The 19,606-nt window shown below is 61.0% G+C and overlaps 1 protein-coding gene across 1 annotated transcript; it reads right to left on the bottom strand.

Moving 5' to 3' along the window:
* Positions 1–1,234: 1,234 nt before the first annotated feature.
* DNAAF5 (dynein axonemal assembly factor 5) lies at positions 1,235–19,017 on the bottom strand. The gene is made up of 12 exons (XM_014449452.2): positions 18,540–19,017; positions 16,367–16,491; positions 15,901–16,019; positions 13,037–13,269; positions 12,327–12,539; positions 10,565–10,708; positions 9,522–9,690; positions 8,316–8,463; positions 5,941–6,091; positions 5,201–5,360; positions 3,426–3,617; positions 1,235–2,204 (listed from the first exon to the last, which is right to left on the bottom strand). Exons 1-12 carry the CDS (start codon positions 18,711–18,713, stop codon positions 2,068–2,070), a joined length of 1,965 nt encoding a protein of 654 aa, XP_014304938.1. The 5' UTR covers positions 18,714–19,017; the 3' UTR covers positions 1,235–2,067.
* Between the last annotated feature and the right edge of the window lie 589 nt (positions 19,018–19,606).

Raw genomic sequence — 19,606 nt, 5'->3', positions numbered from 1 at the left:
TCTCCGTCTGGGCTCTCGTGGTTGTAATTCTTTGTTCTGAAGGAGTTGACACAAACGTCACTCACACAGTGGAGAGGAGTGTGACGGGCCCGCAGACGCCCACTGTGGACGCGGTGGCCGGAAAGCACGAACAGCTCGGCCCGCCCGCCCTCCACGTCCCGCGGCCTTTGCTCCGCTTCTCCAGCTCAGCCTGTGAGCCCCGCCCCATCTGTGTGCCTTCCTCCTCTGCTCCTTTTTGTTGCAGAATAAATAGTATTCTGTCAGTGGATAAACTACACTTTGTTTACCCATCCATAGCTGTTGGTGGACATTTGCACTATTTCCTGTTTGGGCCGGGAACAAAGCCGCTGTGGACACGAGGGTACCAGTCTTTGCATTTCTCAACAAGACTTTATTTTTACAACTTTATTTTTAAAGCTTCACTGAGGATATTTTTATTTTTAGAGAGAGGAAGGGAGAGAAACATCAACTGGTTGCCTCCCGCATGTGCCCAGAACAAACAAAATTTTCTGCAAGCGAAGGAAACCATCAACAAAGCAGGTGGCGGCGAGTTGAGTGTGTTGTCCTCTCAGCCACGCTCACTGCCATCGATTGGTGCTTCCTGTGACACCCACGGGCTGACCAAACAGAAGATGGGTCTTCAGGCTGGACGTGAAAATGCGAGGTGCTCCGGGCAGGGGTCCTCCCGCCTTAGGGGCGTCAGAGTCCCCTCAAGGCGACCACGGGGCCCCACCTCTTCTGATCCAGGAGGTCTGGGCTGAGGCCCAATACCTGGCATTTCTAACAGGTTCCCATGTGACGTGGAGGAAGGAAAAGGCAGAGGATACAGAAGGCAAAGGGCAGTTTGGGGACGAATGCCTGAGCAAGACCATCCCTGAGGGCTTCCTCCATTCCTGCAGCCATCAATCATAGACACGGCTCAGCAGGGGACACAGATGGGTGATGTCAATGGAGCCAGGGACACATCCCCTGGGGCCTGGGCTGTGTGCACTCAGATCACACCCCTTCTGCAGGCCGCTGTCCCCCCTCCCATCACCCAGCCTCCCCCAGAGCCCAGAGCAGCCTTGCTGATGCCCTGCCATCTCTGGGAGCTCCTGCCACCTGGTGTCCAGAGTGGGCACTGCAGCGAGCGGTGACCACCCCTTTCCCTCCACAGGCCCACGTTAAATCTAAGGAAAAAATGAATGGTTTCTAAAAATTTCAACTAATTATCAAAACACATAAAGACAGGCAATTATAATAAATATTTTTAATTAAGTCAAACACCAAAGCATAAACGTTAACATTTGATTGTTAGAAAACATAGCATTTGGCTTATGGAAATAATAACCACTTTAAATGAAATCTTTGAGGCACTTGGGTGTAGAAAGTGCTGGAGAACAAAGCAAAATGTACTTTCCTGCCACTGAGAGCAACGAGAATCTGGTTAAATCTCCCGTTTTCAACACTGTTAGCATCACTGACCTAAGAAAAGATTCTGACTGAATTGGTCCATAAAACGTTTTAAGTTCCAGTATATTTTAAATGGGAAAAATTTCACTAACAGTTCTTAAGATTTCAAATTCCTTTAAGTCTGTTCACTGAAATGTCAACAGACAGAAGCCAAAGAAAGAATGAAAACTTTAAATCCCTTTGGCTTTTTGAATGGTCAGGACCGTCCTCGGTGGCACTGAAGCAGATGGAGCAGGAATCAGCCAGCAGCGCAGGGAGCGTAGAGAGGGCCAGCGAGCGCGGGCCTGCCTGCAGTGTGCAGTGGACATTTAATGTCCAATGAGCTGTAGGCTTTTGGCTGACCTTTCAATGAACTATAAACAGGACATAAAAATACAGAGCCACTCAGAGAACCTTATTTCAGAAATTGCCGGGTTTGAAACATTGTCCCACAACACTGCGGTTTTCCTTAGGAAAATACATTCTTGCTGTCAGAGTCTTCTTGTTCGTGTCCTAGGCTGTGGACAAAAAGGCGCCCTGCTGTGGGGTGCAGGCCGCTGACCCCAGCCAGCGGGGACGAGGGCTGGTGCTGGTGCCCACCTGCGGCGGTGGCACCCACGGCCCTGCCCGGAGCCGTCACAGGGCGGGTGGCCGGGCCTGCACGTGCTGCAGCAGCCGCTCGCAGCGGGTGGGGGAGCGGTGCTTGTGCACCACGGCCTCAGTCTCTCGTACCAGGAGGTCGGGGAACAGGGCGCTGCCCGCCTGGAGCACCTCTGTAAAACAGCAAACACCAGGCGCCACAGTCAGCACCGACCCAGAACCAGAGCCCCAGCGGCCTGGCCCGGGCACAGCAGACACGCGGCCCCTGGGACAGCAGCGTGGCCCGGGCACAGGAGACACGCGGCCCCTGGGACAGCGGCATGGCCCGGGCACAGCAGACACGCGGCCCCTGGGACAGCAGAGTGCCCAGAGTCCACCCGTGTCTACAGCGCTGATGCGTCCGACACAGGAGGCAAGAACACACAGGGGTTAAGAGTCTGTTCAGTAACTGGTGTTGGGAAACCTGGACAGATAGATGCAAACACATGACATCAGACCACCTTCTATCACACACAAGAACACACTCAAATGGATCAAAGACTTAATGTAAGACCTGAAACCCTAAAACAGGCAGAAGCTCTCGACACCCCTCTTAGCGATATCGTTTTGGATGTCTTCTCAGACAAGGGCAACAAAAGGACAAACAGACAAATGGGACTAACATCAAACTAAAACGTTTCACATGCCATGGACACGTAAAACAATGACACCCTGCTCAGTGTTTGGTTTTGGAAAATACATCTTGCAGAAACACGTTATTTATGCTAATACTAGAGGCCTGATGCACGGAATTCGTGCAAGAGTAGGTCTTCCTTCCCTGGCTGCCGGCACCAGCTTCCCTCTGGCACCCGGGACCCAGGCTTCCCTTGCAGCCTGGTTTCGTCTGGAAGGTCATCCGGTCTAATTAGCATATTATGCTTTTATTACTATAGAGTGGGCTTCCTGGTACATTTACAAAAAAATGCTTTCATTGATTTCAGAGAGGAAGGTAGAGGAAGAGAGAGAAACATCAATGATGAAAGAGAATCATTGATCGGCTGCCTCCTGCACACCCCCTACTGGGGATCGAACCCACAACCCAGGCCTGTGCCCTGATGGGAATTGAACTGTGACCTCCTGGTTCATAGGCTGATGCTCAACCACTGAGCCAATGTGGCCAGGGCGGGCTTCCTGTTACTTTTAACAAATTAATAAATATCTCAAAATTTACTCTATTTTAATTTCTATTACGGTAACTATCACTGGCCTCACACAAAGACCAGCATCCTTTGGGGTGTCCAGTGGCCCTGAGGGACCCCCACTGCCCTGCCTGCTGTGCTTGTGCGCCCGTCTGACACTCAGCCATGTAGAGCGGCTCGAACCCAAACAGGCACAGGAGTCACCACAAGGCTTACCCAAGACGGCGTCCTGCACGGCGCTGTCCGGGTCGTCCAGGTACACCAGCAGCTCCTTGTACAGGTGCTGGACGTCACGCTGGTAACAGGCCTCGGCACCGTCATTTCTGACACACTCCAGCCAGACGGCCAGGGCAGAGGCGGCTGCCAGCCTCACTTCAGTGGAAACATCGTCCAGCCGCTTCAGGAGTTCTGGAAGGAGGGCAGCGCGGGGTGGGCCCAGGCCTGTGCGGGTGCTCGCCTGGTCCCAGAGGCCCCGCCCTGCACCCAGAGGCCCCGCCCTGCACCGGAGGCCCTGTCCTGCACCCAGAGGCCCTGTCCTGCACCGGAGACCCCGCCCTGCACCCGAGACCCCGCCTTGCACCAGAGACCCCGCCTTGCACCAGAGACCCTGTCCTGCACCCGGAGGCCCCGCCCTGCACCCAGGCCTCCTGTACGAGGTGCTGGGGGGGCCGCTGCGGCCCCAGCTCCTCTGCACTTGTCTGCACACCTGCCAGGTGCCCTGGCCACTCGGGCCCCGCGATGCCCAGATTCAAAGCCTGTCACCCACAGGCGCCAGGCCTGGCCACCCACCCGCCCAGACAGCACAGGGGGGGTGTCGCGGGCCCCGCCCTCCGAGGCTCTGGGGACGGAGACGAGGACTGAGACACAACAGCTGCCAGCAGAGCCAGCGCTGCTCCTGCTGAGCCCCCCGCCGCTGCTGCTGAGACAGTCACCCCCCCACTGCGGTCTCACCATTCACGGTGAGGCTTTGATCGAACATACGCTGTCTCACATGCCCCCCAAGAACGCTGGCCCCCACCACTGGGCGTCCTGTGGAGACTCAGCAGGCGCTGGCACACACCACACGCGCAGGGGCCGAGAGCGTGGCAGGACAGCGCAGCCTATGTGGCCGGGGCCGTCCTCAGACGAGGTCACGACCTCTCACCCACGAACCGTCTAGCAGGTTCAGTCCATCGTTACCCAGTGCCCCAAGTTTTAAGTTTCAGTAGCTATTTTTCATCCCCAGGAATTCTTAAAACCATCTTTAAAAATCACGCAGTCTGTGGCTGCCAGCACAGAGCATGAAAACCAGTTTAAGAAACAAGAACCCAGCCCGGGCATCCCTTCCCCAGCCCTGCCCCCGAGGCAGCTGCCCTGGGCCTGGGCCTCAGCCCACGGGTCCACCTGCACTTCCTAGCGGATTCCTTTTCCCACGACCCTTCTTCCTGCCGTCGCCGTTTTGATTCTCAGCTTGTGTGTAACCCATGGACCTTTGAGGACCTCACACCCATTTTGGAAGACAACTCTGAGGGTGGGTAACCTGCGTCTCGCTCTCGGGTGGGACGGAAGGAGCTCGCTTCCCCGCTTCCCGGGGCCTTGAGGCAGGACCTCCTGGGCTCAGGATTCCGCCTGGCGGGGCGAGATCTGGCTCCTGCATCTGAGATCCACCTGGTGCTTTGGCTCCTAAGAGGCAGTGGCGCCGGGTTTCAAGTCGAGGGTGGGGCACGCCTCGCCCAGGCCTGTGCTCGCACCCAGGGGTCCCTGCCCGCGAGGGCTGCATCCTGGCTGCTGAGGGCACCTGAGCGTCCGCCTGCTTCTGCCGTTCGCACCCACGTCCGGCCCATCTGCCTTGTTCCCCGAGTTAGTTACTCGGTGACCTTTGTATCTGTCTCTGATGAGTTGGCCTCTTAATGCCAACTTCACCGAAGTTAAAGCAGCATTTTCTAATTTTCCAGTAAAAGAAAACAGCTCCTAAATATATGCAAATGCTTTGGGAAAGAAGAATGTCCTACCAGGATAAATCTTGATGAATTTATCTGGCTCACTCGCACCACCAGAGGATTTTAAAAACGCGCTAACGATTCGGCAGGAGGTCAGTCGGGTCATCTGGGAATCTTCTTCCAGGGCGGTCAGGACCGGGGGCAGCAGCGTCTCCCGCACGTCCTCCACCTGCTGGCACCAAGGCGGGCGTGATGTGCACCTGCACGTACCGGCCGGTATGCACCGGCCGTAACCACGGGCCGTAACCACGGGCGGGGTTTGGTGCAAATACAATGGGGTCTGGATGCTATTTTGAAATTTCTACATATGCAGACTTGAAGCTGGATTTTAAAATCTAGATAATTTGAATAATTTTTGTTTAACTTGGTCAGTTGATTTTTAAAAATCATTATTCACAAAGTCTCACTGAGACACAAACCCTGCACAGCCTGCTATTTCCTAGCGCGACTGCCGTGTCAGAGCAAACCTGGGGCATTTTAACTGAAGTCAGGCTGTCCCGGTGCCGGTGGAGCCCACAGGAGGGGAGCCCCTGGGGACACTCTTCCTTCTTCTCCCTGAACCCCCTGCTAGCTGGGAGAGGCACACACAGTGCAGGAAGCCGGTCCCCTTTGGTCAGGCTCCTGTGACTACAATCGTTATCTTGTAAAGAAGAACATTCAATGTGGAAACCTAAGAGAACCCCCAAAATGACCACAGGAAAACACCCGACTCTGCACCCCCGCCCGCACGGGCCCAGGACGCCCCAGCGCACCTGTGTGGCCGACAGGACCTCGCTGCTGATGAGGGCCCAGAGGCAGGACACGGCGGCCGTGCGGATGGCGGCGGCCGTCCTCCCCGCGCGCCACTGCAGGTTGGGGACCAGGATGTCCGTGACCACGGTGTCGAGGTAGCGGTGCAGCTGCCTGGAGGAGGCACAGAGGCAGGTGAGGATGGGCCCTTCACGGGGAGCCGCCCGGCCCAGGGGGACAAGGGCAGACAGACAGCAGAGACGGAGCCAGAGCGCACCCGCGCAAGGGCCCTCTGCTCCCAGAGGAAGCGGGGGCGTGGTCACAGCCGGGCCGAGTCCCCAGGCCCCTGCTGGACTCTCCTAAAAGCTGCCTGGGTCCGGAGCCCAGAGGAGCCCAGGGGAGCCCAGAGGAGCCCAGGGCCCAAGGACCCTCGCTGCTCCGAGCAGCTTCCCGTCACTCCTCCGGCTCTCGGGAGGAGGCCGCGGCCACTCCACGTGTGACGACCCTACGGAGACACCGTCACTCCTCCCGACCACACCCCTCCTCAGACAGGAACCCCAGGCCTGTGCCCGGGACCCTGAGTGCAACGACATGGAGACACAGACGGTCCCGCCAACTCAGCAGGCGGCTGCCTCTCAGCGGTGACCCACATCGATGCCATCGGGACACCACACACCAGACCCAGCCCGGCACCGGGGGTCCGAACGCAGGCGCCAGCTCCCTCCACACCTGGGACCAGCTCCGCACGGCACCCCCGGCCTCCGCACGGCACCCCTGGCCTCCGCTCAGGGACCAAACACAGGCTATTGAACAAGCAACTCCTTCCCCACCGTCCCAAAGTGGCTCATGTCTCTGCCCCACTGCCGAGAGCTCGGGGAGACGGGGTGCAGGGCCGCGACCTCCAGCAGGGGGCGCTGCAGAGCGGGGTCGGAGGGAAGGGTGCAGGTCTGGAGGGGTGTTTGGCTCAGGACGACGACTTATGCGCTTTAACCGTCAGCAGAGCTGCAGCTCCCTGGGCAGTGCTGACAGGAGCATCCTGTGCTCTGAGCGGCCCTAACGAGGCTGGAGGACCCAAGGGCCAAGCGCTGGCCTCCAGGAGCCGGGCCGTGGCCTGCGCTGCGTCCCACCCTGCCCTGCCCTCGAGGCACTAAGGGCTGCGGAGTGAGCACCGCCTCCAGCACCAGCTCTGCACACGGACGCACCTGGCGGGAAGCAGCAGGGCCCGCCTACCCTCCTTCAGAGCACACCGGACAGGTGCGCCCCGCAGAGCCATCAGGAAGCCCGGCTCGAGGGGACCTGCTCGCTGTCGTTCTGAGTGCTTTGCACAAAGGGGGCCACTCCACCTTAGGGCGACCCCCCGGAAACGGCCGTGCTCATCCTGGGACCATGTCCTCCCGCCCCCGCGGAGCGCCTGTGGACTCGTGGGTCTGCGGAGACAGGACGCGGGCCGGGAGCCAGCCCTTCGCCCCAGAGCAGGGCTGACCTATGAGCGAGTCAGTGACATCACAGTCGCCATTTTAAAGCCCTAACGATCCAACCACGTGCTCCCTCTTCCCCTAAGTAACTAAACCGCAGGCTTCCTCCCCCAACACTGGTTCTTCCAGCGTGAAGCTCAGCACAATTTCCTTTAGGAACTTCGTCCACACTCGGCCGCTGGTCGCAGGTGAGTGCCCGCGGGCCCGCGGGCACAGGCTCCGGTGAGCACCTGGCTGGGCTCACGCGGCCTCAGGTTACCCCGCGAAGGCCTGCCCACTGCGCGACGGCGCCAGGCTGCACGTGGCGTGTTTTCATGGTCCCCCCTCAGCCCGGTTTCTGCAGACAAGCCGGAAATCGAAGCTCCTGACTGATGTCTGGCTGGAGGCCCAGCGGAGAGGGGTCCGTGTAGCAGCGAGGAGGGCGCCTGGGCGGCCACTCGTCTGTGGAAACGTCACGGCGGCCTCGACAAGCAGGGCTCCCTTGGGGACGGTCCCCACAGCTCCCAGCGTCCACCTGAGCCACTACCCAGTTCTGCAGATTTAACAAAGGTCGGGGCCCTGGAGGCTCTGCCCCCCAGGAGACAGGAGTCCACAGGCCGCTCCCGGCCCTGCAGCCAGAGGCTCTCGAGGCTCCCCCACCACTGCGACTCCATCGATTCCGTGCTGGGTGGAAAGGTGCCAAAAGGCCAAAAGGCCTTTCACTGAGCACAGCTAATAGACAGACATTAATAGTTAATGTTCCCGGAACGTTTCCACTCAGTGGAATCTTAACGACGGCACCAGAGCGACTCGGAGCAGTGCCTCCCTGTGCGGGGCACTCACTGCTCACCCGCAGGAGCCGCTGCAGCAGGGACTCGCGTCGGGGAGGCGGGGGCAGCGTGGGGGTGCGGCCGCGTGGGGTGGGCGAGGGGGGGCCCACATACCCTTGGGAGTCCACGGTCTCCTTTGCGCTCAGCAGCGCCCGGGACAGGACGGAGAGGAGCCTCAGGCGCATCTGGGGGTCTCTGTCAGGCTGCAGGCAGCTCCGGAGGACGGGGACCAGGGTGGGCAGCGCTTCTCCGAGGGCAGGGCCTGGAACAGAGCAGCCGGCTCCTGTCCCCATGGAGGCGGGAGCCCCCACCAGACAGGGAGCAGCCCCCCGCGCGAGGGGTGACCCCGCCCCATCATGGACGTGATTATCAAAGAAAAGTCACCGAGGACATTCAGCCCCCACTCACCTAATTACTCAGTCTGTAAACTTTCTACTTCTTATGTTTTCCCAAATTATTAAAAATTAAAGCTAAGCAATGTATTAAACATCAACAAAAGTCAATTACTAAAGAAACAATGGGATTCCCTGAACGCCACGCCAGGATCTCAGACAGGCCCCAGCCCCCCATGGGCACACGCACCCCCCACGCATGCACCCCCGCACACAGAGAGGGCGTCGGAGGAAAGTCAGGTGACTGGGCTGTGCGGCCAGTGTTTTCTGGGGTAGAATGTGAGGTGTGGCCCCAAAGAGTTGGTTTTCCGAGGTGCCAATCAGTGAAGCCACCACCGTGAGGAAGAGCTTAGGCTGGGAGCAGGAACAGATTTTAGGAGGCCGCTCGGGGCAGCCAACTCGAGCCCCGGATTTCCTGCCACGACGCAGGCTGGTCCCCGGACACCTGCCCAGCACCCCATCTGGGCTGTGACCCCCGGAGCCCCTGACGCGTGGACCTGCTTGGGGAACACGTGGCCCTGTGGCACGGACACTCTTGCAGAGCAGCAGGGGACAAGGATGGGCTGTCACACAGGACAAACCTGCCCCCGCTCCCACCCGCCTGGGGAAGGACAGGCACAGGGCGGGCAGGAGGGGCTTCAGGGAAGCAGTACGGTGACTAATGGACACGAACACAGGAATGAACTAACGGGAACCAACACAGGAACGCACGGCCCGTGCACTCACAGCTGAGAACCTGGGAACAGCTGGGCCCGGCTCCAGCAGCCACTCAACCCGACTGCCCACGCTGGGCTCTGCCCGAGAGCCGCGGACACGCGTGCTGAGCGGACTTAGCTACACTCCAGCTCAGCACAATGTTCTCAGCGTTTCAAAAATGAAGGTTTGTTCCTCGCTCAGCACAGCGCGGGGCACTGGGCCACGGGCTCACCTGCGTGGGCGACCAGCACGCTGAACTGCAGGAGCTCCGGGGAGTGCGCCGTCCAGCCCCGCTGGGAGCCGCCCAGCCACTCCAGGAGGGGGCCCACGTGCTGGCGGTAGAGGTCCTGGCCGTCGCCACTGCTCTCCACCGCGGCCAGCGCGTCCTCTGTCTCCTGAACCTGGAAGGGGTGAGTCACAGGCGGGGTCCATCTCCTCCTCTGCTCAGCCCGCTCGGGCCGTGTCCCCGTGAGGAGGAGAGTGCAAACCCTCGGACGCCGTCCCAGGGCCGAGGACTGCAGGGGCCGGCCGCTCCCCCAGTGACGCAGCGGCCCTGGTGCACATGAGCGCAGACGCCCCCACCCCCGCCCGTGTCCTCTGCTCGGCTCTCGCCCCGACAGGCCCGTGGGCGACAGTAACTGCTGCTCTGGACAGAGGGTGAGGGAGGCCGGGTGCCCCCACGCGCCCTCCCGCTGCTCCGTGGGTGGGGACAGTGGCACGTCTGTCCGCAGACCTCAGTCCACGGCTGTGACCTCACGCCCGCCGCCCGCGGAGACGGCCTCTGAAACAAGCCAAGCTGAAGAGGCCCCGGGGTGGGAGGGGGAGGGAGGAGCCCTGTCCCGCAGGCCGGCTGTCTCGGCTCTCGGAGCAGCAGCTCCTGGGCCCACGGGGATGGACGTCCATGTTTTAAGCCTTAAGGCAGGGCCAACGAACAGCGCAGCTGCCTGAACATTAAACAGGAAGTCACGCCACCGGCGTCTCTGCAGCCTTCAGCCGCGCGTGTGCACGTGCGTCAGCTGTGCGTGTGCGTCAGCCGCGCCACCACAGGGCTGGTCTGGGCGAGGACCCTCCTCCACGCCCCCTGCAGCGACACCCACACTCGGTGCCTTCACCGAGACCCGGAAGCTGGCGACTGGAGGGCACCCAGGTCCTGGGCACCCCGAGGCCAGCTCACGGGTGCGTCTCTCATCTTTGTGAGATTTACAGTTGTGATTCCATCTGTCAGAGGTGGGCATCGTCACCCACAAAGCCAAGCGGGGTCCCCAGCAGGCTCACCTGGCTGCCGAGGCCCGGGGCCCCCGGGAGCGCCATCACGGTCACCAGCACTTGCATGAGCTGCAGGCCGCACCCCCGGCAGTCCTCTCCACACGTGGACACCACCGCCTGCACGCACTGCAGCAGGTTCTCCCCGTAGCGCAGCTGTGAACAGGGCGGGAGCCCGTCAGCCCGGTCCCTGGGCCACTGCCACCTCACGGGGCCACGGATATGGCCGCCACGAGCCACTGAAACAACGCGCGGTGCCCGGCCACGGCGTCCAGTGTGCCAACCATAAAGGGCATTGTTTACACAATGGCCAACTGAACAATTGGGAATGAACACATTCTTGCTAATTTCATTAACTGCTTAATGGTATTTTACGCACATTTTAAGAAGTTCTTATGTGTTAGTGATGCTAACTCGTGATGGAGAATTCACTAGTGAAATGACTGGGCATCTTGGATTTGCTTCAAACACCTCAGCTCCTCCCCGAGTTCAAGAAAAAGGTGGCGGACGGTAGACAGGAGCGCGAGAGCCGGTGAGTGACGCCTGAGACGGGCCCTGGAGGTCTGCTCATTCTGCTTTTGTGCATTTGAAAACCCCTCTGTGCTTCTACGTCGTCACAGAAATAAAACTCTAGGGACAAAAACGGCTTCCGACGAACGCGGGACAAGGTGGCGGGGGGGCTGGGTGGGTCCATCGGCTCGGCCTGCCGAGCCTGGATGCCCAGCCCCGGGGAGCTGTTTGGTGCTTACACCCGACCCCTGACTTCTCCCACCGTCCGATTAGGCCTGGGCTGGGGGACTGATTTTTTGAGGATGTGATTTTGTCTAGTTTCTAAAATGACCTACCATATATATAAGGAGCGTTCATTTTAATAGTTATATCAAACATAAACACAGTGTTATGTTTAAGGAGCGGCCGTTTTACCATAATTGTTAAATATAAACATAACATATATGTGAGGAACAGTCATTAAAATAAAAAGGAATTTGCTTTCTAGCACCGGCTTGTCCTTAGCACGGGAGCCCTGCTATGACCATGGCAACGCCTGGAGGAAACACTGCAGTTCTCCGTACCTAACCGGGAATTTCAATCTACCTACACACAGAGGGGCTGCTCCTGCAACAACGCTACCCGAGCCCCAGGCCCCTGCACCCTGCGCCTCCGCGAGACGGCGTGAGCCACCCGTGTAATCCGTTCCTCACTTCCGCTGCCTGTCACTAGACGCATTCCAAAGCCGAGGCTGCGTTCCTGCACGGAGCCCAGGCGCACGCTCGGCCGGACACCTGGGGCCGTGGCACCACGCCCAGCCCTGCAGCTCCCAGCACCCTGGCCCCTCGGCTTCACAAGGAGTTTTCAAATTTCAGGCTGTTCTTGCAAGACACTCGCGGCCTGTTCTTACAGCTACTGAAGGTAATTGTAGGAAACACCACCTCCTTCCTACAGACGTGTGACACACACACACACACACACACACACACACACACGCACACACGCGCGCGCTCACACATGCACAGGCTCACACTCATGCACACACACTCACACGCCCACATGCACTCTCACTTGCACACGTGTGTCTGGGGCGAGGCAGGGCGCCTCTGCCCACACGGAGGTGCAGGACATGGGTCTGTCCAGAGGAGCAGAGCGCCAGTCTCGAGGCTCGACACGCTGGCCTGGCCTGGACGGGGCTGGGACGCACCCAGAGACGCGCGTGCGATGGGACTTGATCATGAAAATGTTCCCGGATAACATGACGGCGCCCCACCTGCCCACTTACGTTCTCCGAGCCTTGACGGATGTGTGCCCCGGCCAGCTCCGTGGTGATGGCCTTCAGGTGCGGCCGCAGGGCTTCCCTCGGGCAGCCCCGGATGACTGCGGCGAGGACCAGGAGGCCGGAGGCGGAGGGCGACTTCTTCAGCATCGGCCAGAGCAGCTTCAGAAATACTTCTGGGCTGACGAACGTCCCGACCAGCTCTGCGGACCTGGTACACTGCGGAGGAAGCCAAGGGCTGAGGGCCGCCACCCCAGCATGCCTGCTTTCTAACCAGAAACGGCCCTGGGCCCTCTCGGGCCAGTGCCCGAATCAGGCCCGGGCTGCGCTAAGAACGTCCCTGAGCAGAGATGATGCCACTGGGTGCAGGCAGCGCGTCTGGCTGGTGGGAGGCTCAGTTCTGGGGGGTCCCTAACGCGGCCACCGCACAGGGCCCAGGCCCTGGAGCCCCTGGCTGTGAGGAGGGACAGCTCGCCGCACAGCTGGGTGACCCAGGGTGTGGGGATGCGAGAACACCCCCACCCCCCGGCTGTGTGTCTCCAGATGGCCTCAGAGGACAGCGCAGAGCGGGATGGGGCGGGTGAGGGCGTTGGGGACGGGGAGCGTCTGGTCTCAGCCGTGGGGCTGGGTCCTCGGCTGCCACCCTAGGTGCTGCCGCCGCCCAATCAGAGCGCACGGAGGGAGCGGGAAGGCGGGGAAGGGCGGGAGGGACTCACGCTGCTGACCACGGCGCCCTCCTCGTCGGCGCAGGCCAGCAGCAGGGCCCGCAGCAGGACCTCCAGGTGCTGGGTGGCGTGGTCCTCCGCGTGCAGCAGCAGCACCGCCAGCAGCCGCGCGGCCTTCACCCTGGTCCCCGCCACCCAGTCCGTGACGTCGTGGCAGATGGCGGGGAGGATCTTGGAGAGGTTCCTGAAGACGAGCTCCCGACAGCCCAGCCCTGGGCGCGTCTCTAGATGGAAAAGACGAGACGTGACCGTGAAGCTCAGAGCCTCTTCGTGCCGGCAGCGCTGTCCTTTCTAGCGACGTCACGTACGCGAGCTGCTGAGCGTGTGTCTGAGACCATGTTGCAGCCGTGTCAGAACTCCATTCCCCTCGTGGCCAAGGAACACGCGTGCCTGCAGGGACCTGTGTGTGCCCCTCCGCTGGTGGGCGCCTGGGTCACTCCCGGTGGGGCTGCTGGGAATGCGCCCGCACAAACCCGGGTGGGTGGACAGGCCTCCTCTCGCTGCATGTTAAGTGGGTGCCTGGAGCCCACGTAAGCAGTTAACGTGCGGAGATGCCGCCGGGCTGCCGCAGGCCACGCGTGAGGGCCAGCGCCTGCACCCCACGCCTCTGCAGAGCTGGTTATTTGTTTTTATTTTTTTAAAAAAATATTTTTATTGATTTCAGAGAGGACGGGAGAGGGAGAGACATCAATGATGAGATGAGTGAGAATCATTGATCGGCTGCCTCCTGCACACCCCCTACTGGGGATCCAGCCTGCAACCTGGCATGTGCCCTTGACTGGAATCGAACCCGGGACCCTCCAGTCCGCAGGCTGAGCTCTATCCACTGAGCAACACCAGCTGGGCCAGAGCTGGTTATTCTGAGGCGACACAAGGTGAGGCCTTTGCCCGGCAGCAGCAACAATGGTCCCGGGGAGGTGCCTGGAGGCGTGTGGATGAGCCTCTTCCCGCCCAGAGCGCGGACGGCCCGCAGGAGCCCAGAATGCGCAGTTACCCACCAACCTTCTCTTTGAAAACACAACTGGCACTTTCACAACCAGAAAGCTTGCGAGGGAGAGGACAGCAGGGCCCGGCCGGGAGGGCGGTGCAGGGAGCTGACGCCTCTGTTTGCGTGAGACTGAGCAGAATTTAGCTGCAGCAGGAAAACAGAAACCGATTTCCTACTGCTTCCCCGAGTCTGATGGCTGGCCTGCAGGCCGACTCCCAGGCCCGCACGGCAGGCAGGAGGCGCGCTCAGCTGGGCTCAGCTGTGCCGAGAGCGCCGGCGTGGGCCTTCCCGCCGTGCAGGGGCCAGGGGTCAACCGAGATGGGAGTCAGGCAAACGACAAGGAGCCACTCGTGCTCGGACCCGAGACCTGGCCCAGGCAGGTGTGCACCCGTTCCCTCCTGGGCCGTGAGCTGAACCAGGTCGACATGGCTGCCGGACGGCGGAGGCCTGTCCCGTTCCTGCCCACAGTGGGCAGTGCCCTGGGCCTCACCCTCGGAGCACACCGCCCTCCCGCCACCTCCCGCGGCCTCTCCTGTCTTCGCCCAGCGTAACGTTTCTGACAACTATCAGGCTCTTTCCTGACACCTTCCGAACCCTGGATGAGCACAAAGCGGGGCAGCGAGCTCCGGGCAGACGTGGGAACAGAGAACACAGTGCTGGACGGGGAGCACCTGCGCTACAACAGACCGAGCCAACGGCTCTGCTTCCTAAGACGGTTAGAAAGCCGCCTCCACGCCCGTGTTAGAGGCCGCGCTGTGGGGGCTTCCTTTCCCTCGAGCGTTACCATGGAAAACAGTCTCAACAGGGACGACTTCACAGCAGAGGAGCCTGGGACGCGGTCACCTGCCCCTGCTGGGCCGTTCAGGCACCTGCCGGGTGCCGGGTGCCTCCTGGCCAGGGGCGCTGTCAGGTGAACACCGACAGGGAGACAGCGGCGAGGCCCTGCCCAGCTTCCCGCCCGCGGCCTCGCCGTAAAGGGCGATTTCAGTGCCGTGACCGGCACCTCACACCTGTGTCCTCAGGAGGGGCCGGCCCTGACCAGACCGGGCCCAGGGGCCGCTGGACAGGCGTGGTGCCCGCGTGCGGTGCCTCCCAGCAGTCACGTCACCTTCTCAAAGCGGGTCTGTTCCCCGCCCAGGTCTGTGCCTCAGCCACACATCAGACCGTCCGCCTCACAGGTGAGAGGACAGTCACCCGCACACCTGCCGAGCGACCCTGCACCCGCACCCCTGCCCCAGGTGCCGGACGCAGGCACAGACAAGCCTGCCCTCTCGGACGACGGGGGGAGCAGAGCTTTTTACTCAGAAGCAGCACCCTGTCTGCCGTGGAGGGAGGCAGGTGGGGGGGAGGAGACACTGAGGAGGGAGCCCAGGGCCCGCTGGGCCGCCGGGTGGGGACAAGGGGGGCCTAGGAGCCACACAGCACAGGTCTGACCAAGGACCAGGTCCAAGACGGCGGAGAAGCCTCGACACCCCTGAACAGGACAGAGAACCCAGCTCAACACCCTGTGCGGTCCTGCCCAACACCCACGAGGCGACAGGCCTCACCGTGCCCGGGCCTCGGGCACACACGGGGCAGCCCCCACCCAGCCCCGGCCCCCAGCCCGCGGCTCAGCATCTGCCGGGGGGGACAGTCACGCAGAACCTGTGTGCAGGTGGGGACGCTGGCCTCACAGGACGTCACCAACATGACCGACCGAGATGTCCCTCAAGTGGAGACAGACACACAGACTGGCCGGGAGGGGAGGCGCCCAGCGACGAGCCCCGCGCAGGCCCGGCTCCAGCTCCACGCCGGGCTCGCCCTCTTCTCCTGGGACAGGCTCTCAGGCTGCCCCACCCAAGTCACCGTCCGGGAAGGCGGCACCCACCTGGCGAGGGGTGATGGGCAGGTGGGGGGGAGGCGAAGTCCAGCTTGTCCTTGAGGTCCTCCTCGTTCTCCTTCTGCCACTGCAGCCCGGCCTCCTCCCAGAGGCTGGCGGCCTCCTGCCTGCGTCGGACAGACAGACGGACACAGGGACAGTCAGGGAGGACGGGCCAGGATTGCCGGGCGCCTGCGCACTTTACCGACAGCACCGAGAGCCGACTGAGGTCTGTGCCCAAAGTGTTAAGTAGGAAAATTACATTTAAAAAACCACAGAGCCCTTTTATGCCACGTGACCTCACACATTCAGACCAAGGGCAGGCTGGGCTCCGTGAGCACACGACACTGTTGTCAGGGACGGGTTGTCAGGGACGGGGTCGGGAAGGCGGGTCCCTGACAACCAGCCCACAGGGACGGGGTGGTCAGCCCACCTCCCTGCACCTGGACGGGAGGCCCGAGTCCCCGTCACTCACACGATGTGCGGCATCTCGTCGTCGAGGCTGCTGAGCAGCAGGGGGATGAGCTTGTGGAAGAAGGAGTACCGGTCCCGCAGCGCCAGCAGCCAGCCGCCCACCACGCGGGTCACCGCCTGCCGGACCTGCGGGGCAGAGAGCAAGCTTCACGCTGGGCAGACAGACAGCGCCGAGGGCACGTGTGGGGCACGCTCACGGAGGACAGCGCTGGGCCGGGCTCCCAGGTGCTCACTCGGCTCGCTGGCCAATCCCGGGCCCGGTCGGTGCCCCGGCCCGACCCTCTGCTGGAGAGAGCGAGCCTCCCGCCCCCAGCACAGTGCTGTCTGCAGTGTTCTGGGGAACCTGTGGGCCGCGGGGGTTTAACCAGCTGCTGGTGACCTGCTGGGACTCTTGGGGAACCCGGCGGGCACCCCCAGTCCTGCTGCTGGCTGTCTGTAACGGTGATGGGCACACCTCTACCTACCTTCACACCACAGGGAAGAAAGGAGCTCAAAACACACCCGGTGCCCAGGTCTAGTTCCCTGAGGGCAGAGCCCATCACCAGTGAGGGGAGCAGGAGGGGCAGAGCTGTAGCTTGGCTGAAGCCCTGCCTCCGCCTGGCCCCTGGGATGGAGTTCACAACCAGGAACTTGGTCCAAGATTAACAACAACGGCAAAAAAAATTAAAACGGCAGATTTAACCTTCCGTGTGTGTGTGTGTGTGTGTGTGTGTCTCTCTCTAATGGGCTAACCCTCACTCGAGGATTTTTTCCCATTGGTTTCTGAAGAAAGGAAAGGAAGGGGTAGGGTGGTAAGAAGGGAGGAAAAAAGAGAGAGAGAGAGAGAGAAACATTGATGTGAGAGAAACACATTGATTGGTTGCCTCCTGCACAGGCCCCGATCAGGGACAGAGATCAAACCTGCAACCCAGGTATGTGCCCTTGACCTGGAAGTGAACCCGAGACCCTTTGATGCGCGAGCCAACGCTCTAATCACTGAGCCACGCCGGCCAGGCCACGTTCCATATATTTTACCAAAAATTTAAAAATAATGTAATATATCAAAAACATTGAACACGTTAAATAAACTGTATGTTATGTGAATTACAGCTTAATAGAGGTGTTTAAAAAAACTAAAACAAACCCTAGCCAGTTTGGCTGAGCTTTGGCCTGTGGATCAAAGGTCCCGGGTTCGATTCCAGTTAAGGGCACATACCTGGGTTGCAGGCTCCTCCCTGGCGCAGACCCTGGTCAGGGGCGTGTGCAGGAGGCAACCCGTCAATGTTTCTGTCTCTCCCTCTCTCCTTCACTCGCCCTAAAAATCAATGGGAAAGTACCCTCGGGTGAGGACTAACAACAAACAAAAACCAAAACACCAAAGCGAAGTAACTGGAAGAACGCCGTGCGCCTGGGGTGGGAGGCAGCCTGGTGCCACCAGGTTGGCCGGAGGCTCGCTCCAGCTGGGTGACCCCGAGCACGTCCCACAGCTCCAGACCGCAGGGCAGGGGAAGCACCGACGTGACACGAGACCCAGGAGAGGCTGGGACGCCGGGCTCCACACACGGGGCTAACCCTTCCACCATGCGGGGGGGCCATGCCACCACCCAGGGGCATTAGAGCCGACGGCAGGGGAGCCTCCTACCCTAGGAGGCCTGCCTGGGGCCACAGCCTCCCCTCCCGTGACTGGGAGCACGGGGTCCCCTCCACGTGCCTCCCCTGGGGAGACAGCGTGCCCGCTGCAGGCTTCCTCTGCCCCTTAGGATGTTTTATGAGTTAACACGCCCTCCGAGGTGGCTTCTGCCAACAAAGAAAGCCAGCATCCCGATCTCTGTCTGTCTGTCACTCAACGGGACCTAAAGCCCAAAGAAAAGAGTTAGCCCCGACCCCCCTTCTCCTCCCAGGCCCGGTTTGCCACTAAGTCCGCCTCAGAGGGGGGCACGTGGAAGACGCCTCTGCACACAGAAGCACACAGCTGAGGTTCCCTCCTCCCCTAAGAGGACACAGTCCTCCTTGCACGCTCGGGCTGAGGAATAACAAATGTATTCAGACAGTTCAGCTCCCAGTTCCTGGAAGCAGTGAAACGGGCACCTGGGCTGAGGCAAGGCATCTGGTGTAACATCTTAAAGAAAAGGAAGCCAGCGCCAGCGCACACCAGCCTGCAGGCCTGCTGGCTCCTGGGAGGGGCCTCCCGTTACCTGCGGGACGTCATCGAACAGCCGCTGAGCAAAGTGAGGGAGCACGTCGTCCACCGACTTCGCGTTGCCAAACTGGATGACGGTGCCCGTGGCCTCGATGACGGCCACTCGGACCTTCCAGTGCTGGTGCGAGATGCTCTGCATCAGGGGGCCGATCAGAGACTCGGACTGCATGTGGAAGTGGTCTGCGGGGCGGGAGGCCAGTGAGCGGGCTGCTCCGTGGGCCGCAGCCCCTGCCCAGCGCGTGGACCCCCAGGACAGGCCACTGCCCCCGGGGCCTTCCCTCCCCCACTGAGGTCCCTGCTGCAGGAGCTGACCGGTGACCCAGCAGCACCTCTCCGACCCAGGCGTGGGGGCCAAGGGGAAAAGGCTGGGGCTTGAGCCCCTCAGCAGAAGATGGGGGCCGGGGGGAGAGCCTGAGGACGCCGACCAAGAGAAAGAAACTGAGCCAGGAAGACCCCGCCCCAGCCCCCACCCCAGCTGTGCCCAAGCCAGACCCCCAGCCCTGCTGTGGGAAGTGGGACCAGTGCCGCCTGCTTTAGGACTCAGCACTGGAAGGTCAGTACAGCCAGGCCGAGCCCGGCCAGCAGGGCTCAGGGGTTGAGCATTGACCTTTGAGCCAGGAGGTCACAGCTGGATTCCTGGTCAGGGCACGTGCCTGGGTTGCAGACTCCATCCCCCGTGGGGGGTGTGCAGGAGGCAGCCAATCAATGATTCTCATCATTGATGTTTCTATTTCTCTCTTTCCCTACTTCTCTGAAACCAATACACACACACACACACACACACACACACACACACACACAATGACAGCCAGGCCGGCCCTCTGGCCTCAGTCCTGCCACTGCTGGAGCCCGGTCTACAGGTCATTGTCTCCGTGGTACTTTGAGCGAGTTCTTGGTCTACTGTTGCCCCGTGACCAGGATCCACAGGAGAGGGCCCCCCCAGTGGGTGGGCAGAGGGGATGGTGTGGAGTTGGGGAGGTGCAACTCCTCCAGAGAAGCACGACCGTGCTCTGTGCTGGCGCAGCCACGTTGAGGCCGCTCTTCTGGAAACACAGTCCATCA

This window comes from Myotis lucifugus, unplaced genomic scaffold, assembly GCF_000147115.1.
Source record: "Myotis lucifugus unplaced genomic scaffold, Myoluc2.0 scaffold_1194, whole genome shotgun sequence".
In the NCBI taxonomy this organism is placed as follows: Eukaryota; Metazoa; Chordata; class Mammalia; order Chiroptera; family Vespertilionidae; genus Myotis; species Myotis lucifugus.
This window is presented reverse-complemented; position numbering and strand designations above follow the sequence as displayed.